General features: G+C 44.6%; 1 protein-coding gene across 3 annotated transcripts in view; it reads left to right on the forward strand.

Annotated features, from left to right (window-relative positions):
* The window catches only part of ARHGEF10 (Rho guanine nucleotide exchange factor 10), an 888,980-nt gene that overhangs the window by 90,294 nt on the left and 773,829 nt on the right, over positions 1-24,857 (forward strand). For all 3 annotated transcript variants that reach the window (XM_086926411.1, XM_086926413.1, XM_086926412.1), the window contains exon 2: positions 2,357-2,444. In XM_086926411.1, the coding sequence (XP_086782537.1) occupies positions 2,375-2,444 (70 nt within the window). In that variant the 5' untranslated portion in view covers positions 2,357-2,374. The remainder of the gene's footprint in view (positions 1-2,356; positions 2,445-24,857) is intronic.

A 24,857-nucleotide genomic window follows, 5' to 3' on the forward strand; every position in this document is an offset into this window, starting at 1 on the left:
AAGGCCTGTGTCTTAAAGTAATGACCACAGCAGCTTGCTAAATTATGGTCTGTTTTAGAGTTTGGCAAAGGGGTACACAATCAGGAATTATTATTAGAAGTGCATCATATCCGATGTTTCTTATAATAAGGCGGACAAGATATTTATCACATTAGTTGGGAGTAACCGGTCTGCCGAACTCTAAATCAGGGTCTTTTCACGGTATGCTGCAGATGGCATTTGGCTCTGAGACAATGCACAAATGGGGAGCCAGCGTAGCTATTTGAGATAGCTATATACGTTGTCAAACGTTCTAGGTTTGTAGAGTAATCTGACAATAGCAATCTGAAATCTTAGCAATCAGGCTATGCTTTTCTTAGCAAGGATCGAGTATAGTGAATTGTCATAATGTAGTCTTGACTGAATGTAAAGTATTGGCTACAGTGACTCTGCAAAAAGAAAGGAAGGAAGTCTCCTGTGCACCATTCTTGATGGAAAGACAGGTTTTAGTGGTTTTAAAGACTGCAGTTTATATAACATGATGGTTCAAAGAGTCCATGTAATTTCCACCTGTTTCTGGGCAGTTGCCAATAGAGCGTGTCCAAAGTACACTGAATCATCTGCTCAGATTGTTGCCGATGGATAGAATTTCGACGTAGAAGGGTTCAACTTTAAAATGTTTTTCACCATCCATCTTTGTGGTTTCTAGGTCTAGTAATAGGTTTGGATTAAAGTAATTCATATTGTCAGATAGCCTACATATAAACTGGACAATCATTTCTGTAGAAATATGCTCTTACATTGAAGTCCTGCATCAGAAATTCTAAAAGGACATAAGTAGAGAGCAAATCAGAAAGAGTAAATTATTGAGCTTTGCAGGATGCCGTAACATAGAGGTTTGTAAGTCGAACGATAGGTTCCCAGAATTAACTTCCTTGCAGGAAAGAAGAAATTAATAACGATAGTGTTCACACAAAGACTAATGATGCATGACGCGAAGGAGAGTTGGGTGTTCTATGGTATTGAATTCGTTGGGGAGGTAAAGTAGTGTAGGAACTCCTCCGTCGTCTTTTCCAACCATCATCCAAATGTCATCCAATACAGTAGTGACAATACGTTTTGTTCCTCCATTTAAAACCTGCTTGGCTAGGGTTGTAACAGCAAGGTCTTCACCAGAAGAGATTCCCATTAAAGGGTAACCGCTTTCTCTAATATGTTGGAGATATATGGCAATAATGCGATGGGCTTATAATGTAATTACTTATTCAAATCTAGCTAAAGTTTCTTTAGAAGAGGGTTCTCAGAAGTTTGTTTAAAATTCTCAGTTAAGATTCCAGTGTTAAGAAACATAGTTTTCATTCCCATAAGGTAAGGCAACACTTTTGAGTGTTTTCTAGAGGAATACTGGAATAGGATCATATGGATTAAAGGACTATCTGCTATAATGAGGATAACAGGTAATCTCTGCTTTATGCATGCCAACTCGATACTCCAGCTCCAATGGATGATCTTTGGTATGACATTCATAGAGAGTTAGACCCATTATGTGATTAATAACAGTTTACATATTTTCTTCTATGCCTTTAAATTATTGTTACTTTTTTTGTGATTTTTTTATTGTGGTTTCAAAATTCCTTTAATCATTTTTCTTGAATGGGGGGGGGGGGCGACACACTCATTTTTCTGTGATATTGAGTGTACCAGCTTTCCAACTATAACTTTTTTTCTCAAAATGTAGTTCAGCGTGTGATACCATTTAGAACTTTTCATCCTGAAAACGCCCCTAAATAAATATTTTGGTTTTAAATTTGCTGCACAGTCAGTGTTTTTGTGAAGAATTTATTGTAAAGGTTCTTGCGACCCAGTCCATTCCTTTGAGTTATGGTTTTGACTGCAGCACATATGTCTGAAAACATAGATGTTGGGGAACTCTGTAGTTTGATGTGGAGCAATCGCATATTAGTATTACTTTTTGTATATTACACTTAGATGTTTAATTGGTTGCTCAGATAATTGTAGGGTATTGCTTTTCTCAATGACTTTGGATACGTGGGGAACATTCATCTGTGAAGAACGTACCGTTTGAGATGCTCCATATATAATACTCTATCCATCATTAAGAAAATGGCATGACTTTTTAAATAGGAATCAACCCAAGCTTATTATCCTTTCATCCCTTTACCTATAATTTGTGTCATGTGAAGATAGGTGTTTCCAATTGTGATAGAGAATACTGGGTTTTATTAGTCTACTTCTCCCTCCAGGAATGCCTCCCATTCTAGAACTGTGGCTTTACTGGTTGATTGTTTTCCAATCACTCTTCCTGATTTTTGGTATAAAAAGGGTTTTTGATTTAAACATTTTTTTTTATTTTTAGGATTTTTCATCTTACTGAATGCCGAGAACATTTCTAGATATTATGGATCTTATAGATACCGATGAATTCCCACCTCCACCACCTGAAGGTAAGTAGTAACAATCAGTAGTGTTGTTGCAGAATTTGTGACTTACGTTTCATCCTTATAAAATACTACATGCACCTTTCACCTACATTGCCCTCATATTACACTACATAACGGTTATTAGGACTGGCCTTTTACCTAGTTGAGGTAATGACTAGAGGACCTGGGGATTTCTCTGAAAAGCCTAAGCCTCATTCATTATTCATGAGGATTCTTGGAATCATAGCTGGACAGCAGGCCGGACATCTCCTGCATAAAAACTATGTACAAGGGTCATTCCTTTCGTCATCCTAGTTCCACATGACACAGCGAGGGATATCCCAAGGGGGTATTACTTTGGGTATATATACACACCATCTCTTGCTAAGGTGGAGAGAGGAGAAAAGGACTTCAATGCTGACACACTGACACGAGACGCTGAGGCTCCTGCACACAGACATTCCACCCCTTTCGGGGTGTCCACCTCAAGACCAGAACGGGGTCCAACAGTCTCTCACTTCAGGTAGTGGGGTTGACCTTATCCGAGAGGTATTTTTGGCTTTACACCCACGTCCATGCTAGGTACATTCAGATATATCTAGTTAGGGACGCATCGTAAGAGTACGCTTTTATTACTGTCCTGTATTATTATACTTGCCTGTATTTATCGTTTTAGCACTATGGTAGAAGTCTACCCTCCTTTTAATCTGTTAGTGCTTATAATCTTTTATATTTGTTACTGTCTAATGGTTGTTTCAGCACACCTATTTTACATTAGAATGAAGCTGGTTCAATAAATACTTATTGAGAAATGTCCCCACCGTTTATTCTGTGTATCTCTCTCTGAGACAAAGTGAGCACGAGTGACTGAGCGAAAAGTAGCATTGTTTCCACGATCCCTGATGGGACAGAGTTGTCACGTTGGATAGTTGCCAAGAACTAGTCTCTCCTTGGTAAGAGGGGTTTCTAGTGGCACTGTGAACTAGCTGGTATTAAGGCTGACATACTCAATGGGGGTGTCCGGAATCAGTTTGGACACCAAGCCCGCAGTGTATGTTGTCGAAACGGGCAGATGCTATATAGGGTTATATGAACTACACGACCATGTAGATGTCGTACTTTTCCACTGTAGAGAATTTACAGCCCCTTCTGGTAGAATTCAGAGACTGCTCAGGACTATGGATTAAATAGAGTAAGTAATAATTAATGTTACTATGAGACTGCAGTGTGATCACCGGGAAGGAGCTGAGATACCTGTGGAACAATGTGAAGATTCGGGATCTTGGTTTTAGTGATCCAGTAGGGGTAGAGCAGCAATAAATAAACTAAGTAATCTAATCAATAAATACGCAAATGTACTTCTTTCCAAAATTAGTCACATCTCCTTATTTAAGATGATTATACTGTAGAGGTTTCTATATCTCTTCCTTTTCCTTGTCATATGACTGGCAACACAATTGTTCACTAGAATTAAATCTTTCTGTCTTGAATTAGGGAGGACATCGGTTGCTCGAGGAAGAAGTGGGAGACATTAGTGCAGTGTAGTGAAGAGAGGGTTTCAGCCCTAAACTTTCCAGCATTTTCTTAGTATCACAAATGCTCTTTCCATCAGGGTCACACAGTAGTGATGTCTCCCACAGGTTTACACTGAGCATTCACTGATCATCATAACAGAGGAAGATGGGGAAATATTTGGCAAAACCCAAACATTGTTATTGCCGTTAAATACATGGTTCCTGAACAGAAGGCCTGGAAGTGGCATGCTCGCTTTCTTAAACGGGTATAAAAAGTTATTGGTCAGGCTTGTTATGTGGATTTTTAAACAAATAATTGTTTTGTGACCTTAGAGGAGGTCAAGTAAGGGGGCTTGCATCTGCACCAGATATGATTATATATGTTAGAATAAAGCTGACTATAGCTTTTCTACAGAAGTGAATTCCATCCTAACACTATACTCTCACCATATAAAACTTTAAAGACAATATGCATGAGAAGAGCAGGTTATTCACAAATGTGTACAAGGAAGCTAGTAACATGATGGGTGTGGCTAGCTCATAGGCATGTCAGGTATGAGAGATAGCTGTCACTATGGGCCTGATTCCAAGTTTGGCGGTCTGATTGACCTCTAAGCCCGCAGTGGCGGTGCGGCTACTAAGGGAACCCTACAGGTCCCCCTGTTGCCTCTAGGCCATGGGATAAATGCAGGAAGACACATGGTAATGGCACCTCTGTCTGTATGTTCCCCCTGTTCCATCACGGCATGGACTTAAGAATCCATGCAGTGCTGGAACGCGCTGTGGCATCCCATGGTGCAGCCTTTCTAAGGCTCACATACGAGCCTTTGAAAGGTACCACCATGGGACCACAGCCGCAGGAGTGCCTGATCTGTATTCCAATCTAATACGGTGGGACTTCAGACTACGGGTTTGGTAGACTTGGAGCGGGGCACTGGCATGGTGGCCTGCTCCAAGACCACCAAACTCATAATCAGGCCCTATGTCTTTATCAAATGAGGACTGGACATACTTGTGCTTTATTTATTTATTTTAGAAGTTTTATATAGCGCTGGCCTGGCCCGAGGGTATCGGAGCGCTTTTCAGTGGATACATTGCAGAGATAAGAAACTATACAAGAGAACGAGACCATAATAATGCATGGCGATGTTGAGGGGTCAGCTTCGTAATCAAGGGAGCATCTGTTTTACAGACTCACGGACATGATGATGGAGCGGTGCGGGGTGTCTGTTACCCCACTCTGAGTGCTCCTATTGACTCCCTAAGGGACGATTGAGGAACAGGATTTTGAGTTTGCTTTTTAATTTTACAAAGGTGGAAATGGTTCTGATGTGAGGGGGAATGGAGTTCCAGATTTCTGGCGCCTTTCTGGCGAAGAAACAAGCCTCAGTTTTTTGTTTTTGAGTTTTTAGGGGATGAGAAGGAGGGAGTTGGAGCTTCTGAGGTTCCTGGCCTGACCCGCTTTTTTGAGTTTGTCCGCCAGGTATTCGGGTTTGCCGGTATGTAGGGCTTTATGAGTGAGGCAAGCGATTCTGAAGCTGATCCTCATTTCAACTGGGAGCCACTTAAGTTCACTGAGTACAGAGAGATGTGGTCAAATTTCTTAATTCCTGTGACCATTCTGGGTGCATCATTCAGAGTTGTTTTGATGGGAGCTAGGTGTGACTTTGCGATTCCTGGGAGGACTGCGTTCCCATAGTCCAGTCTTGACAGTACCACTGTTTGAGTGGCCTGTTTGAGATCACCAGGTTGAATGAAGGGTTTTATTTTGTTCAGAAGTTTAAGGTTAAGGAAGGTGCTCTTTGCCGAATTCTTGATGTGTCTGGTCATGTTTAGTTTCGGGTCTATTGTGATGTGTAGTGATTTGACAGTGTCAGCTAGGGTGAGATTTCCGTTGAGCGCAATTACGGCCTTTTGACATTCAGCAATTTGAGGGTTCTCCTCCTTGTTCGAAATGATAAGTATCTCGGTTTTGTCGGGGTTTAGTTTAAGGTGATTCAAAGACAGCCAGTGTTGGACATCATTCAGTACGTCATTGAGTTTTTGAATGTCACTGAGGGAGGAGGTTTCCAGATATATCTGAGTATCGTCTGCGTGAAGATGGAAGCGGATGTTGGCTGCTCTGAGTAGTTTGGTGAGAGGTTCCATGTAGATGTTAAAGAGTGCGGGGAGAGCACTGAGCCTTGATGGACTCCCTTGTTGATAGGGTGCGAGACAGAAGCAAAGTTTTTATTTTTTATTTTTTGAGTGCGATTGTGTAGTAATGAGGAAAACCATTGGAGGAACGCCTCACCAGCTCTTTCTTGGAGAGCCCGAATGAGGAGTTTGTGGTCTACTGTGTCGAATGCTGCCGATAGGTCAAGGAAAATGAGGCGGCAGCATTGATCAGAGTCTAGTGAGTGGTGGATATTGTCAATGATGTTGAGGATCGCGGTTTCTGTGCTACAGCCTTTTCTGAAGCCAGATTGGTGGGAGTCCAATTGATGTTATCCAGGTGTTGGGTAAGCTGTTGGAGTACGCACTTTTCTAGGATTCCGGACAGAAGTGGAAGGTTAGATACAGATCTAAAGTTATTCAAATCCGTTGTGTCAAGGCCAGGTTTTTTCAACAGGGTTGTGACTTGACCTACTTTAAGGCAGTCTGGAACTTCTCCATTTTTCATGGAGCTCTTTATTACTGTACACCAAAGTGGTGCTAGAGAGTGCTTCTGTTTTTTGGTTAGTATGGGTGGAATGGGGTTAATTACATGAGAAGAGGGTTTGGAAGTGGAGATCAGTGTGATTATCTCATGTTCCTGAATGGGGCAGAAGCTTAGCCAAGAATTGGAGGAGGGGCATGGAGCGACAACGACCGCCCCGGGCGTGGTGAGCAACAACGACTGCCCTGGGCGTGGTGCTCATAGTGGGTCGAGTGTTAATGGTGTCCAGAGAGAGTTCGATCTTAGTGATCTTGTTGTTAAAGAAGTTGGCGAAGTTGTCACAAAGTTCGTTGATTCAGAAAAGGGGGTGGTGATGGACAGAGTATCTGAATTAAGCAGAACACTTGTACCCAGTCAACAGATCAGGGCTTGATCCACCACTATTTTTTAGCTCACTGCACCATCCCAGCTCAGAACCTGGCTACATGCGAATTAGTCTGTCCCTGGCCCAGTGCATCATGGGAATAGGGCAGACCAAACTACCAAGCCAATTCTTGTACTGGAAAGGAAACAAGCTTCCGGGCACCGGTTTCTGGCATTACAGCCGTCTTCAGCCCGGCTTGCTTGAATCCTGATGGTGCAGTCAGCAAGGGACTCATGTCTGAGCATACCCTTCCACGCTTATGGTGGACAAACCGATTCAGAAAAGGGGGTGGTGATGGACAGAGTATCTGAATTAAGCAGAACACTCGTACCCAGTCAACAGATCAGGGCTTGATCCACCACCGTTTTTTAGCTCACTGCACCATCCCAGCTCAGAACCTGGCTACATGCAAATTAGTCTGTCCCTGGCCCAGTGCATCATGGGAACAGGGCAGACCAAACTACCAAGCCAATTCTTGTACTGGAAAGGTAACAAGCTTCCGGGGACCGGTTTCTGGCATTACAGCCGTCTTTGGCCCGGCTTGCTTGAATCCTGATGGTGCAGTGAGCAAGGGACTCATGTCTGAGCATACCCTTCCACGCTTATGGTGGACAAACCGATTCAGAAAAGGGGGTGGTGATGGACAGAGTATCTGAATTAGGCAGAACACTCGTACCCAGTCAACAGATCAGGGCTTGATCCACCACCGTTTTTTAGCTCACTGCACCATCCCAGCTCAGAACCTGGCTACATGCAAATTAGTCTGTCCCTGGCCCAGTGCATCATGGGAACAGGGCAGACCAAACTACCAAGCCAATTCTTGTACTGGAAAGGAAACAAGCTTCCGGGGACCGGTTTCTGGCATTACAGCCGTCTTCGGCCCGGCTTGCTTGAATCCTGATGGTGCAGTGAGCAAGGGACTCATGTCTGAGCATACCCTTCCACGCTTATGGTAGACAAAACGATTCAGAAAAGGGGGTGTTGATAGACAGAGTATCTGAATTAAGCAGAACACTCGTACCCAGTCAACAGATCAGGGCTTGATCCACCACCGTTTTTTAGCTCACTGCACCATCCCAGCTCAGAACCTGGCTACATGCAAATTAGTCTGTCCCTGGCCCAGTGCATCATGGGAACAGGGCAGACCAAACTACCAAGCCAATTCTTGTACTGGAAAGGAAACAAGCTTCCGGGGACCGGTTTCTGGCATTACAGCCGCCTTCGGCCCGGCTTGCTTGAATCCTGATGGTGCAGTGAGCAAGGGACTCATGTCTGAGCATACCCTTCCACGCTTATGGTGGACAAAACGATTAAGAAAAGGGGGTGGTGATGGACAGAGTATCTGAATTAAGCAGAACACTTGTACCCAGTCAACAGATCAGGGCTTAATCCACCACCGGTTTTTAGCTCACTGCACCATCCCAGCTCAGAACCTGGGACAGACTAATTTGCATGTAGCCAGGTTCTGAGCTGGGATGGTGCAGTGAGCTAAATAACGGTGATGGATCAAGCCCTGATCTTTGGACTGGGTAGGAGTGTTCTGCTTAATTCAGATACTCTGTCCATCACCACCCCCTTTTCTGAATCGTTTTGTCCACCATAAGTGTGGAAGGGTATACTCAGATGTGAGTCCCTTGCTCACTGCACCATCAGGATTCAAGCAAGCCAGGCCGAAGACGGCTGAAATGCCAGAAACCGGTCCCCGGAAGCTTGTTTCCTTCCCAGTATAAGAATTAGCTTGGTAGTTTGGTCTGCCCTGTTCCCATGATGCACTGGGCCAGGGACAGACTAATTTGCATGTAGCCAGGTTCTGAGCTGGGATGGTGCAGTGAGCTAAAAAACGGTGATGGATCAAGCCCTGATCTTTGGACTGGGTAGGATTGTTCTGCTTAATTCAGATACTCTGTCCATTACCACCCCCTTTTCTGAATCGTTTTTTCCACCATAAGTGTGGAAGGGTATACTCAGATGTGAGTCCCTTGCTCACTGCACCATCAGGATTCAAGCAAGCCGGGCCGAAGACGGCTGAAATGCCAGAAACCGGTCCCCGGAAGCTTGTTTCCTTCCCAGTATAAGAATTGGCTTGGTAGTTTGGTCTGCCCTGTTCCCATGATGCACTGGGCCAGGGACAGACTAATTTGCATGTAGCCAGGTTCTGAGCTGGGATGGTGCAGTGAGCTAAAAAACGGTGATGGATCAAGCCCTGATCTTTGGACTGGGTAGGAGTGTTCTGCTTAATTCAGATACTCTGTCCATCACCACCCCCTTTTCTGAATCGTTTTGTCCACCATAAGTGTGGAAGGGTATACTCATATTTGAGTCCCTTGCTCACTGCACCATCAGGATTCAAGCAAGCCGGGCCGAAGACGGCTGAAATGCCAGAAACCGGTCCTCGGAAGCTTGTTTCCTTCCCAGTATAAGAATTGGCTTGGTAGTTTGGTCTGCCCTGTTCCCATGATGCAAAGGGCCAAGGACAGACTAATTTGCATGTAGCCAGGTTCTGAGCTGGGATGGTGCAGTGAGCTAAAAAACGGTGATGGATCAAGCCCTGATCTTTGGACTGGGTAAGAGTGTTCTGCTTAATTCAGATACTCTGTCCATCACCACCCCCTTTTCTGAATCGTTTTGTCCACCATAAGTGTGGAAGGGTATACTCAGATGTGAGTCCCTTGCTCACTGCACCATCAGGATTCAAGCAAGCCGGGCCGAAGATGGCTGAAATGCCAGAAACCGGTCCTCGGAAGCTTGTTTTCTTCCCAGTATAAGAATTGGCTTGGTAGTTTGGTCTGCCCTGTTCCCATGATGCACTGGGCCAGGGACAGACTAATTTGCATGTAGCCAGGTTCTGAGCTGGGATGGTGCAGTGAGCTAAAAAACGGTGATGGATCAAGCCCTGATCTTTGGACTGGGTAGGAGTGTCACCGTTTGAGAAGATTACAGAGTCAGGGATTGACTAGAGGAGAGAGTCTGTCCTGAAGCACACCTGACTTGGATTGATAGTAAAACAATAGCACCTTCATCTTGAGACCTCCCGTGGCACCAGAAAACTGCTACTGTTAGTGAGTTCTCTTCTAGGATCTGCTTGTTGTTTCATATTTGCGGGGCTAGTGAATCTCAAAACAAAACCATTGGTGCTACCCTCCTATGCCTTATTGTTCCCGAGTTCTCATCAATACAGATTTTGGTGTGACCCTAAACCTAACCAGGGTTCTTCTTGTTCCAGCTGCATGCCATCTTATATAGTGGCTGCCCCTGTCTTGAGGTTATCACTCTTGCCCAAGGTTTTGACCACAGCTGACCTGGTCTAATGTAGAGAATTCTAAGGCTTATACCACATGCTCATACCCTATTTTCCAGGATATGTTGGTACCCTGAGCTACGGTGGAGATACATTTGATGCAACTGTTACTCTTGTTTTGTCATGGAAAAACACATTACAGCCTCCGACACTTTAAACCATAAACATATCAGAAAGACATGTGAATACAACCCGTGCCTAATTTCCTTTTCTCTAGCCAAATAGGAATCACGTTTTCATTGGCCGGGGATCCTCAATTCTCTTTTACGTGATGTTTTCTTTTTTTTTTACATTGGGCACTGCATTATGGTCTCAGTGAGCTGCCTTTTTTAACTATAGATCTCAGAGTAGGTAGGGCAGACGTCAGAGGTACAATAGCCACTTTGTACTCTGACATTTCCTGACTCGTGCCTACCATCCATTGACTAGTACTTGAACTGACAGAAATAGAGCCAAAGGTTGCCAAGTGTTTGTGGTCCATCTTCCATATGGAATAGTCTATTAGTGCCAGTGTTAGCATGTTTGCTCATAAGGGCTTCAATAGCATTTTTGAGTCATCACTTAACACCACAAGGGATAAAAAGAACCTGGTTTCTTTTGGAACAACTTATTTTAACCTTTCTATTCCATAAAAACGTATTTGTACAAATGAAAAGGCTGACTAGGATTTGAATTTAATGAGTGCTACTGCTCTGCCTTACTGCATCTGAATTCCGAACTTGCTGTCACTTCCAGGTATAAAGTTTTCACCCAAACTATCCTTTAAATTCAGCCTGATTAACTACATTTTGTATAGTCAAATGATTGGCCGTGGTTCAAATTAGCTTCCGCCAGTCCATCATACCAATAAGAGACTTGGCCTTTGTGTTCTTTCATGTATTTATTGTTGCTATTAGTATTCTGTAGAGTGGTGTAAAGCAAAATGATGCCACCTCCCTGCCGAAGAATGTGATAAGGGGACCCTGAGTCTCCAGTGTGTCCCACAAATATTCACAGGCTTTGGCTGGATGGAGCCCCCATAAAGTGTTGGGGGTCCCCTGAAGCGTTGGTGCCCCTCTTGCACCGCAGGGTCTAGTGTTACGCCCCCGATTCTGTCCTAAATTTATGTTTGATTGGATATTAAACAATATTTCAGTTCTGCTTGTTTGACCTTCTTATCATATCGATTAATCTTCCTTTCAAAATCACTCTTACTAGAAATTTTAAACATTTTCCGAGTACACAGCATAAAGACCACCCCACGCCTCTCGGAGAGTCATGTTTTAGTGGATGGAGGGAAATCCCAATAAACTTGGCATGCAGCGCGCTCATTTTAAATCATGCAAAAGAACCCGAAAACCTTCTGCCAAATGTTTCTGAAATACTGATAATTGGAATATGTGCACGTTTTTATTTTGCATCTCAGGGTAAATGAAAACATGTGAGCGTGATAAAGAGGCCTGTCAGGGATCTTGCTCTATTGTTCAGTGCATTCTCTTCATTGGCCATTTTTTTTAGTATGAATCTGTTTTCCATTGTAATTTCCCATTAAAATCTGCTGAGGTGACTTACTGTTCGCCGAAGACCGATGGAGGGTGGTGCACTGTAGTTGTGGTCGTTGAATAAGTACGCTTTACCACAGCTACTTTGCAGCTTCTCCAGAGTGTAGGGAAATCTTGCGAGAGAGGTGAAAAAGCGGCGATGATTGTTGTTGCTCTTGAGGTTATGCTGTGAAAAAACTCAGCAAAAAAAGACAGCGTTATTTCTACAAGGAACCTTTTATATACGGTTTTAGTGAACAACGTCCTGTTTCCTACATTTTTAACAGAGATCATGTATCTCCATTGGTCTGCATAGATCAGGTTTGTGTGCACGCTTTATTATTTTCCTACGGCTTTCCTAGTGCAATGGATTACTACATGGAAAGCGGGTTTGGGCAGATTGTGACTTTGCACTAGTTGAATTTTGATGACAATTTCCCCACATTCGAATTTATCAAAACGTCTGGGATTGGTGGACTTTTTGTGGAGGAGAGACGTTCCGATTGGTTGTTAAATGAGTGGCATAACTTTCTAGAATCTGTGGCAATTGATCACATTAAGATCACCCTTTATGTCAACCTCTGTTGCTTGGAAGAATCTCGTGGTTTGCTGGAGGGCAGGTGTTGGCAGGGCTATAAATATGTGACATAAACTCCAGCTGCCTTGGGATGCACAGCGTGCTCTACATCGATTACTCGTTTCCCCCCATTTTTATCTCACTTGATTTCCTCTGCACGGTGAGCAAGGCCTGCATTGTTTGGAGTACTGTGGCAGTTGACAAGGTGTTAGGCATGTGACATATGCTACAATGGGAATTCTTCAAAATTCGCCACATTGTAATCCAGGAAATAGATTAGATGTACAAACATGCTTTTATACCCTGCATGTTTGTACAACAAGCTAACAAGGATCTGAGAATCGAATGGAAAAAAGAACCAAAATGTTTTAATGACATTCTTAACCATACCCAATGCGAACAGACTAATCTTAGACCATTTCCCTTCTGTTGCCTTCTATAACAAGGCCACGTTGACCTCTTAAGTAAAAAAAAAACACAAAAATCACATGACTGTCGCTCACACAGCATTGTCTTTGGATGGCATTATTGTTTATTTTTGAACTCACTAAGTAGGTAAATCTGCCTCCCCTGCTTTGGTGTAGGAATGCGGAACAGCACTGCAGAGCAGGGAATCCTATTTTTATCAGTGTTTGACTATTTACTCTAGTAAGGTCTAGTTACTTTTTGGTGGGGTTTAGTGCCTTTTGTAGCATTAAACCAAAAGCAAGAAAGATTAGCCAAATAATTTTGAATCCTAGATTCTGTGCCATGCAATATGTTAGTCGATCTTGCTAACGTTTAATTCCCACAACATCTTATGCGCGCATTCACAGGCTTTGGACGAGTGTGGATATTTGTCATTAAACCGCCTACTTTTTTGAATATGTAAAAAATAGAGGGTTTGAAAGTTGAATTTCTTGCTCAGTTCGGGGCTAATGCACTTTTTTCAGGCCAGTACCATTACCCTCAACAGTTTGCCGATTCAATTTGTAAAAAATGTATTATACAGAGGCACTCAAACCTATCTTCTCTGTTACATACAGACTACACCAAAGTCAAAATGACAGTTTCCCAAAATCCAGTATTCGTTATTTCAAATGCTTTCTTAAGAGATCAATTCACTTTCATTGTTTTGAGTTAATAAAAACCGTCACAATATTACCAAATACTTAAATATGATAAAACTTTTCACATTCAATAGGTTATATGTTTTTTGCCAGTTGTCCTAGAAATTTCCATTTCCACTACTGTCCTTGGATTTATATTGATAATAATATTTGCAATCAACAGGCTAAAATATAAAAATGTAATGTAGTACATAGTCCTTTATGTTTATATTAGGCGCTTGGCATTGAAGAGTCATCTCTTTCACTGCCAAGGAGTGATTAAAGTGCCGTTGTGCAGATGCATATCATTAGTACATTACTACTAATTGTACAAAACAATACTGCGTAATAGGCATCCACTAGCAAGTCTAAAATTACTTAATATTTCTTGAAATGCTGACTTTTCCTTAGTTTTTATGTTTTGTGCTTTACAATATTTATCTTCTCTTGGGCTATATAAATGTAATTAAAGTGCTATTGTGCGTGCATGTCAAATCAATGTATTGCTTCTAATTATGTAAAGTACTACACAACCAGATATCCACTAGCAAGTCTAAAACCACTAAGAAGATCTTGAAATGCTAAATGTCATGGCCATTTAGTTCATTTATCGTTGATGCAGTTGTGCCACTATTTTCACCCAGGATAGCCTACTGTTTATGCTATGTCCAGTGGGCTCTGTTTTTAAGTAAATTACTATGCAATGTCAAAAACTTCAAGAATTTGCAGTGGATCTGGGGGTCAGTAGGTTCTAGACTCCTTCATTCTGGCCGTCAGAAAAGTTTGGATCAGCCGATGATTAAAAATGCGCTTAAGCAGTAAAATGCGGGCTCCCTTTACAGCAGGACAAATGCACATCAGGCGTAAGATATCTTTCTTGAGGGCGCCACATAGTCTGCATGATCTTAATCCATTATGTCTCCATGCGCCTTGGCCAGCCAGGGTTGGCAAGACCCCTAGCCGAATAGCCGTCGGCTTCTTCTTTAGACAAGCTGGATATTTGTATCAAGATATGATGCTGGCTGTAAAGTGTTGTAAGTTTGTATTACCATTCAGGCATGTGACCCAGCAGTGAATTTGTCCTTATCATTGGGGACCAGGACATCAATACCACAACACCGTAGTTTATCAGAATTTGAGATACTGAAATGGGAAGTTACCTTGGACCTAAATATCACTCTGGCACCCCCAAGATTGCCATGTTTTGAAACTTGAATCAAAGCCAAATCACTACTCTGGATAATTTTTAAATCATATATTTCCACAAAACAACTCAATAAATAAGACCTTTTCATATATAGCTCATAATAAAAAATAAAGACAAAATCCAGCGAAAGGGATACAGACGGCTGAGTGCTAACATAATAGTCTCCCTTAGACAATTTTATAGGATCATAAATCACATCACTGCCAATAGCGGATGCAAATAATGCATCTTCAGGATTCAAGCTACATTTTGCACCCGATTCAGTACTTGGATCTGTGGTATTAGCTACTTGAGACACAGAGAATGCAGTACAGGATTTCAACTGGAGTGTGTTAAAGTCTGTTGGAGAAACTTTCGCTTGAACATCTAAACTCTAGTGATCTCTTTCAGCAGGGGTTGGAGGTAAAGTTAGATTTATATTAGGGTCGAAACAGATTTGCTTAGCCCTTTTCTTCTTAATCCTCCAGGTGTTTCCTCTTTTTGTTTTCTTCTTTCTTCTAGCGGATTTTCCTTCATTTTTTAAGGCCTTTTCTTCTGATGAAATATGATCAGATTTTAGTTCCTTCGTAGTAAGATGAACAATTTTATTAATCCTTGTTTAAAAAAAATAATTGGATAAACTTTACGTTCTACAATAACTTTGTCCTTTCCTGTAATCGAGAGAGGTGAATTAGCAGAGGGCGACCTAAAAGACTCAGACTAAAAAAATAGCTGTAGCAAAAAGAGCTGAGATTCATCAAATAAATCCACACTTTCTTTATCTCTATGTTTTGGGGAACCAAGGGACATGTCCACCTGAGCACCGAAGACCCGATAATTTGGATTTGTACCAAAGCTCATTTGGGTAGATTTAATTAGGTTTTGATTAAATACCTGTGTGTGTAAAGGAGGGGTCTCTAAACAAAATTTAGACTTATCAGATAGAGGGAGGGAAACCTTACTGATTGGATGTATATGATCTGAGAATATTGATTTGGTCAATGACAAAAGTGAATCCAGAATATAATCAGAATTATTTACAAATCTTTCCATGAGAGCTAAATAGAAGATAAGACTCTTTCCAGGCAAAACAAGGATTCCAACATTAATATTTTATCATCAGACTCCTTAGTTGGGGGATCAGAATCCATAGGCAAATCAGGAGTGATAGAAGCTCTAGAGCTTATTGAGTCTGCTCCACTAGGCATACTACTGAAAAGTTGCATTTTAATAGAGATACCTTGAAGATGTACTTGAGAGTTTGGAAGATGTGAGATATCAAAAGTACGTGGCTTAGGTAATTGCGAAGCCCTCGAGGAATGGTTTAAATTAATATTTAAGTCTAAGTCAGGGAGTGTAAAATACTCCAATATAAGGCCATCCACTCCAGACTCAGAACATAAATCAATAAGGGACTGAGACATGCTTTTTCAGTAGAGTGAATAGTATAGATTTCACATGAAGAGCCCTCCACTCTGGTTTAAGGACTTACTGCATCTCTTACCCTATCCATTCTATTTCCAGGAGAGGAAACGGTAGTCAGAGGTGTAGATTCCTCTGTTCCTTCTACCTTTTGGAGTAGAGATCCAGACTTAGGCTCCATATGTGCCTCCTTATTTTAACGTATCTCTTTTTTGAGAAAAAAGTGGAGATGGCATTAAATCCTTTTAAAGTATTTATCTGTACTGACTTATTCCTTAGAGGGTTGGCTTTAGTTTTTTACATGCTCTTACAAATACCAATTTCCCTGAGCGTAGTTTTTTTGTTCTAAATAAGGCTCAGATTAAATCTGTTGGCTGTAGGGCTAAATAGCGCTATATTACGATGAAGCTGCTAAACCGCTGATTCGGTCTTCTTGAGGTCCCCTACGGCACAATCAACAGGAATCTTCAGGAAACGTGTCTCAGTCCAGCAATGTGGCAATTACCTTAGGCATAAATCCTTGTATGCCCGCGCCTCCTCGCCTCTTTGCTGCTGCTGCATCCCGCTAGCTCCTCGCATGCCGCGGCGGCGGCAGGGGTGGTAAAAATAAACTGACGAGCCGGGTGGGCTGAAAAACCTGGAACTGACTCCTCCCGGACAAGGAGGGCAAAACCGTAGAGCAAGGACAGGAGCAGCCAACTGGATGTGGCCGCCCGACCCGCAGGCTGCACCTGGCCTAATGCCAACAGCCTCCGCGAGTTTGCAGGTAGGGCCACAGGCTCTATTCTGTGTTGTCACCACCGGGCAGGAATCACCAAATGTTCACTGAGGGTGGAGAGGGTCACCGGTGTGAATCGCCAGCGCCCATGGCAGGAGGCTCTCTCGCAGCTCCTGTTGTGAGCACGAATAATGTTGCGTACTCCTCCACTTGCCCGCTCGTGCCTCACGGCTCATGGGAAACAGGAATGCCAGCTAGCCACCTCAGCTTCCCAGGCATGCGGCTGCATGCGCTGGACTGAACTAAGGATATCCCGGCCCCTACAAACCACACAGTGCAGGCCCGTTCGGCAACCTCCGCGGTACACTCTTTGCACACTCAGCAAGGGCTCAGCTGCATCCACAATCCCAGCAGGCTTTCCACCATCAACAATAAATATAGAGTCTGTGATAACTAATGAATTGATGTCAGAATTTATTCCACCCTTCAAGGGTATCTGACTCTCCTCATTTAACAATTGTGATCTTTCCTGTTGCTATCACCCTTAAAAACTGGGAAGAATGGGAACTTGCACTGAATGGGTTAAGCTCCATGAAAAGTATCTGCTTCTTGGAGGTAGTTCCCGCGAGGTAATAGCACTGAATAACAAATAGAGAGAGATGGACTTTCATGCAGTCAAGCTCTAGGTGTAGCTGCTCTTCTTGGAAGCAGTTAAGTTGTGGTGATGGCATTGAGCTACAATGGGAAATAATGGTCTCACAGAGTGGGTCAAGACTAATGGAAAACAGATGTTTTGGCAGCAGTTTTTATGAAAACAACCATGGCATTTGAATGCAAAGAGGAATATTATGCAAGGTGAATTGTATTTGGTATCCAAAGTTTGTTTTTCACACAACCAGGCTTAGTACCTTCTCTTGCTTTCATAAACGTAGCTCACTCTTCAAAGATATTGCCATTTTCTGGCTTCTCACTCTAATTAACCCCTTCGATGCTCATTACGAGCTCAGCTCGTCATGCAGTACACTGCTCGTGTGCTCATGACGAGCTGAGCTCGTCATGAACAATGGGAATGAATGAGAGTCAGCACAGAGGGGGAATTGCTGCAGCACTGATGAGGTTAATAGGCCTGGGTGGAGTCCATGTAGTTCTGCTCTGCGGATCTCCATGAAGTGCCCAAAACTGCCCAAATTGGTGGAGTGTTGTATTTCCCGCTGCTCGCGCTGATTTTTAGTGCCAGGAGTTTCTCCATTGCTGCAAGATCAGTGCGAACAGTGCTACCCATCGCACCAGAGGGAGCTGCTTCTTTCTGTTGCTCAAGTAGATATTCTACTTGAGCGGCAGCTTCCTCAATGCAAGTGGCAGATTTCTCAATGTGAGCGATCGTGACCTACCGTCCGTGTTGAGAAATCTCACCGGGAGGAGGTCTAGCGCATGATTTTTCCTGCTTGCGCTTGCCAACGTAAAATTGGGGCACCTCGAGCAAGAAATAACTCTGCTCTGTGTTGCTTCAGAGTTTTTCTGAACAGTGGGCAAAACCCTGTGAACTCTGCCGGCTGAGCAGAATATTTCGCCCCCCCCCCTGCCCCCGCCCTACTAAGCACCTTCAACATTAGGTACCACATGACATTCTACTCAAAAGTGTAGGTCAAAATGAAATATAAAATGTATGCAAAAATGCAAGTAGCACCTATGCATGTTTAGACATGACATGACATTGGAGCCATGTCAGATACTGACATGGCTCTAAACGGGACCATCATCTCCTTATGTTTGCTTTGTTTCTCCTAAGTTGGCAGGGTATAACAAGACGTGGGTCCATTGCTCACTTTGCAACTGGATTCAAGCTAGCCTGGCTGATGAGGGGTGCTACCCCGAAACCGGTCTCAGGGAAGACCTGGCATGGCAGTTCAGGCTGGACTGTTACCATGAGGCACAGAGTCAAGACTGATTTGCATATGGTTGGGTCTGAACTGGGGTGGCGAAGTGAGCTAAAGAAGGATGACTGATTCAACCTAGATCAGTGACTGCGGGTGAGTGTCTGAAAAGTTTCAGTGCTCCGTCCATTATCTCTTTGCGTTTTCTAAATGGGATCTACCATCACCCTCGTAGCCTCCAAGCTAGACTAATCAATCGTCATTTAGACCAGTAAGCCAAATATTGATTCATTATAGCAAGAATTAGATGTCTGAGCAGTAGAGGGTACGAGCATGATGTCCAATTAGTTGTTTCATTGCATCTATAAAAGAGTTGATGACCATCAAAATATCATCTGTAGTGTGTGCTCATACAGTAGTCAAATTATTTCTGTATATTTTGTTACCTGTTAAGTATCCTGGACATATCCGATATAAGTACAATTATAGTAAGGACTAATTTACCCGATAAATTCACTTATGGATATGACACATATTTTCTGAGTTTTCATAGGAATAAATTGTCGAAGCTGAAAGTGCATTCATCTTTAATTCATTCATCTTTAATTCATGAAAAGCTCAGCCAGACAAAGCCTATTTATATGTACGTCAAATCGTGCATTTCCTGACTCAGAGTGAAGCAATTTTTTTCCTTTCTCCCACCGCGCTGATTTGCTGAAGTGATGTCTTTTTCTCGCAATGCTCAGTTGCAACTGATGGGGATGACCCGAGCCAAGAATACAGCGCTAAGGGAAGAACAGAATATGAATTGTGTTTGTGAATGGCCTTTTGTTTCTGGAGTTGCTTTTCAGCTCTGTCCCTCCTAAAGCCCATATCAGAAAGCAAAGGCTGTTGGTAGAAAAAGAACAGTGAACACATTGATTTCAAATACAAGTACTCTGTATTGGTAAAATGACTGCAAGGGTGAATTTTGCTTCCTGGGACGAAAAACATTAAAGCTACTGGAGTAGCATGTATTCTTTTATTTAATAACGGGCTGTATCATGAACAGTTGCACTGGCTGAGATTATGTCAGAGTACCAGTCTTTATGCATTTTTAGTTTCTAAATCTCAAACATATAGCTCAAAGTTTCTCCGACGAAATGCATGCACTGCAGATAGCACAAGTCGAGAACAGTGACAAGTAGTTGCGTATCTTTGTGTTCAAGCTCTGCTGCGAACAATTCAAGCATGAACTTGTAGAAATTCGAAGTTACATTTTTATGCTTTGGACACTGAAAATGCAAAAAAACAGGTGTTAAGTTGTTCCCCGAGTCAGAGCAGCTGTTCAAGATAGGGTTCCAGCTGGTATTCGCAACGCACCGTTTTAGCCTGCACAGACCTTAAAGTCGCCGAACTTTGTGTATCCTGGTCGCGCATCGGATATTGCGCACTGTAATACTTTTAGCTGCCCCCTCACCTGCACGCGCCCCAGAGCGCCTCCCGCTGATCGTCCCCGCCTTGCCGGTCTGGTTTTCGGAGCAGGGACGGGCGAGTCCACCATCTTGGGCGGCTCTGGGGTCAGCGCTGCAGTTATTTGGCCCCTCCACCCCCTGCCACATCCCTTGGCCCTCCTCCCCTATGTGTCCCTATGTCTTGGTTACGCTGTCCCGGCAGCGCAGCGGACGAGCGCAGCGGGCGCGACGAAGGCGCGCCTAAGTCAAGCCCGTCTGCGCCCATCCGTGACGGGCCGGGACCAGGGGCCACAGACTCTGCCCTTCCTCTGGTTTACACCTTAGCTCAACTCTCTGCACGTCTTGCAACCTCCCTTCCTCCTCCTTCTCTATTGCATCGTCTTGATTCTTTTGGTATTCTTGCCCCCCACCCTCCCAGTCTGTTCCCTGTCACCCACAGCCCTACCTCTCTTCCTTCTGATCCCTCTCCTGTCACTCGCTCTTCTCCTGTCCTTTGGCAGCTTCCGCCTATTTGCTTAACACCCGCTCTGCAGCCAAACATCAGACGGAACTCTTCAATCTTCTGAACACAGACTCCCCAGACTTTCTATTTCTCACTGAGACCTGGTTCTCCACTGATTCCCTTCCGGATCTTCTGGCCATTCTCCCCGATACCTATTACGCCCTCCGAGCAGACCGCCCGGACGGTAAGGTTGGGGGAGGTGTGGCGATGATTATCCGTTCTACTCTGAAATTCCAACTTCTTGCCCACCCCCCCATACCTAACGTGGACTACTTGGTGGCCCGATCACTCAATCTTTCCGTACCTCTCACCGTAGTCCTTATGTATCGTCCCCCTCAAGCCATGCCTTCATATGTAGCTACTCTACAGGACCTTTTGGCCACGTTGGTGGTCAATAACTCTTCGGTTCTCCTGCTTGGCGACTTCAACTTATGGCTGGGTGACCCCAAGGAAGATCTGTCTTCTAAAGACTTTTCTGCTACCCTTCAGTGTTTGAACTTCTCATCCCATGTCTCGGCCCCCACCCATGTCCAGGGTCATATCCTGGACCAAATCTGTTCATCACACTGCGACGTTTCATCCCCCTCTATACTCCCTTGTCTCTGGTCGGACCACTCTATTATATCATTCTCCATTCACTTGGGTTCGGCCGACAAGTTCCCTCTACCCAAAAATATTCTGGCTCGTAGCTGGAACCAGACTGACCTTGACTCTCTCTCGCTCTCCTTGGCTTCCTCAGCTCCTGATCTTACTGATCTCTCTTTGGATTCTCAGGCAGACCCCATTAGTATCTGGCTCTCTTCTTCCTGCGATCAGGCCGCCCCGCTCAAGAAGGTCAAAGCCGTCCGCCCCTATGACGCGCACAAATGGTTTACCACTGAGCTTAAAGCTCTTAACTCGGTCATTGGAGACGGAACTATTGCCCCACTCTCCGCGCCAAATACAGACTCCTCCTCAATGATTATAAAAGAGCGCTCCTCGCGGCTAAAACGAAGTACTTCACCGAGAGAGTTGCCCTCTCTGCCAATAAATCTCGAGAAATCTTTTCTTTGGTTCATAATCTTGCTATCTCTGACCGCACCAGCACTAGTCTCGTCCCTTCTCAGATCCTCTGCTCCTCACTTAATGACTATTTTATTGATAAGATCGCCAACATAAAGGCCAATATCCCTACTGTGCTTCAACCTGGTTTCTCCTGCTCCCTCCCCTTGCCCTCCTCCTCTCTGGATCATTTTCCACCTATCTCTCTGGAGCTATTCCTTAACTTGCTTGTAAAAGTCAAGTCTGGTTCTCCTGCGGACTGTGCTCCTGCACGGATTCTTAGAACTCTCTTCACTAGCTGCCCCGCCCCTCCTCTCGCCCTTCTTAACGCTTCTCTGGCCCTGGGTTCTGCCCCTTCATCTTTTAAATCTGCTATAGTTCTTCCCATTCTTACAAAAACTGGTCTGGATCCCTCTCTTCTTTCTAATTTTAGGCCTGTTTCTCTTCTCCCTTATCTGGGCACGATCCTTGAAAGCTATGTGCATCTTGTCTGTCCACCTATATCGAGGAGAACCACCTCCTGGCCTCCCATCAGGCGGGTTTTCGCCCAGGCCACTCCACGGAGACAGTGGTCCTCGCGGTCCTGGACGAACTCAAAGGGAAAGCTGACATCAACCTCCCCCAAGCCCTGGTCCTCCTCGATTTGTCCGCTGCGTTTGACACGGTCGACCATTCCATCCTTCTCGACCGTGTCAGCGCAGCGGGCATCCGGGGCGCTGCCTTCTCTTGGCTCGCGTCCTTTCTACAAGATAGGTCCCAAGCGGTCCACCTCTCAGGTTTCTCCGCTCCCCCTCGCTCGGCTACCTCTGGGGTCCCCCAAGGCTCTTCCCTTTCCCCACTTCTTTTCAATCTTTATATCCACCCTCTTATCATCTCTCTTCTCGAGCTGGGGGTCTCTGTGTATAACTACGCGGATGACCTCCAGCTCGTCTTTGATCTCTCCTCCCCTCCTGATTCCCTCCCTAAGTTCTGTTCCACCTTAGTTTTCATATCTGAGTGGATGAGCATCAATCACTTGAAGCTCAATCCGGACAAGACGGAGCTTGTCCTCACCGGTGGTCCTTCAAACCCTTGGTCCTCGGTTCACTGGCCCCCTTCCTTTGGTTCCCCCCCTTCACCGGTCTCCTCTGTTCGGACCTTGGGCATCAAGGTCAGCCATGACCTGTCCATGCATGCCCAAATTAGCTCCGCCGTGTCCTCTTGTTTTCTGTCCCTCCGGCTCATCCGTAAGATTGCCCGGTTTTTCTCTGCGGACGCCCTCAAAACCATCGTCATGGCTCTTATCACCTCCCGCCTTGACTATGGGAATGGCCTGTATGTGGGCATACCCACCTATGAAACCCGCCGCCTTCAGGCCATTCAAAATCAGGCAGCCCGCCTCATTCTCCGTCTCCCCAAATCTTCCCACATTACCCCTGCACTCAAGTCCCTTCACTGGCTCCCTGTGCGCCTTAGATCTTTTTTCAAATTGGCCTGTTTGGCCTTTCGGGCGCACACCAGATCAGCTCCTTTCTTTATCAGATCTCTCATCACTCCTCACGCCCCCAGCCGCACTCTCCGCTCCTCTTCTCTATCTCTTCTGCATGTCCCCCGCTTCCACAAATCCAGAACAGGGGGCACCCGATTTTCGGTTCTGGCCCCCCGGTTCTGGAACAGTCTCCCTCTTTCCATCCGTTCTATCCCCATCTATACCCATTTCCGTAAAGCTCTCAAAACTTTCTTGTTCTCCCAGGCGTTTCCCTGCTAATCTCCCTGGGTCCCCTCTGTGAGTCTGGTCAAGTCCCCAGCGCCAGGAAGCCGCTTGGCCGCAGTGCGCTTAATCAAGTACTTTTTTCATCCATTCATTCATTCATTCATTCATTCATTCATTCATTCATTCATTCATTCATTCATTCATTCATTCATTCATTTAAAAAAACAAGATTGTCTTTGCTGGAAATTACCATCTCTTGCTTGGTATCCCACCAGAGTTTTGCCTTTTGTAGCTGAACCCATTTTTGCTGGCCATAGGACTTTGTGCTTTTTGCTCCTGCTAACTAGTGGTAAAATGCTTGTGGTGTCGATTTTAAACATGACAAAATTGGCATACACCTAATTGCCGCATTTAATCTACTTGTAAATTCCTAGTATATGGTGCAGCACATGCTGGAAGCCTGTAAATTAAATGCTACTAGTGGGTGTAAGAAAGGGCCCTCTTTTTGCATGGTCACCCTAACTTTTTCCCAAACCATTGATGTACTTTGACTAAGTGTGCCCTGGGTTCCTGCCAAAACCCAATTGGCACTCTTAGGCCACATGTCAGTCCCTTGTAAATAGTACCACAGGTACCTAGGGCACTGTGGCCAAGGAAGGCCTTTAAGGGCTGCATCACTTATTGTACCACCCTTAGAGGCCCTGTACCTTTATACGCACACACTGCCCTTGCAGGCTTCTTGTTTTGGTGCAGAACAAAGGAAAGAGTCTACATGGTACACATAGGTGTGCATAGTAACTCTGTACTGGAAACTACACATGCGTGCCATGCCTAAAACACACTGCCACCACCATACATGTTTCTGGGCCCCTGTGTCGAGACCTGCTGCTCTCGGGTGTCTGAAACAATGCACATCTTGGAACGATTGCCAAGCCTTCTCCCCCAGGATAGGCAGGGACCACGAAGGGGAAGCTTCAAAGGCTTGCCACCTTTGTGAGCTACCCCAGGCATTTGCTGCTTCCATCAACTGGCCCCCACAGGTTCTGACCCCCACTTTGGGTGGGAGAATCAGTGGGAAAACCAAGTGAGGAGGGCGATGTGCCCACCTTTGCAAACCCCACCCCTCAGGTGGGGGAGGCGAGGTGAAGCACTACTCTCAGTCCCCGCCATCTTGCAGATGGGGGGGAAACCAGCCAGCCAGAGTGAGGCCTATGCCCCCCTCCCAACGGAGAGCGGCATAATAGGGGGTGAACCCACCCCAAGGAAGGGAGCCATTGGTCCCAACCTTTACCTACCTGTAACACCACTAAATCTAGTATATTGGGGCAACGCTGAACCTTGCCTCCATAGAAAAGAATTGACGAGAAGAAGAAGAGAAGAAGTAGGACCGAAGAAGCTGTGCTGAACTAAGAAGAGGAGGACGCTCACTGACTTGGCCCCAGCCCTACCGGCCTGTACCTACCTCAAACCTGCTCCAGCGAAATCTTT

This window comes from Lissotriton vulgaris, chromosome 6, assembly GCF_964263255.1.
Source record: "Lissotriton vulgaris chromosome 6, aLisVul1.2, whole genome shotgun sequence".
NCBI lineage: Eukaryota > Metazoa > Chordata > Amphibia > Caudata > Salamandridae > Lissotriton > Lissotriton vulgaris.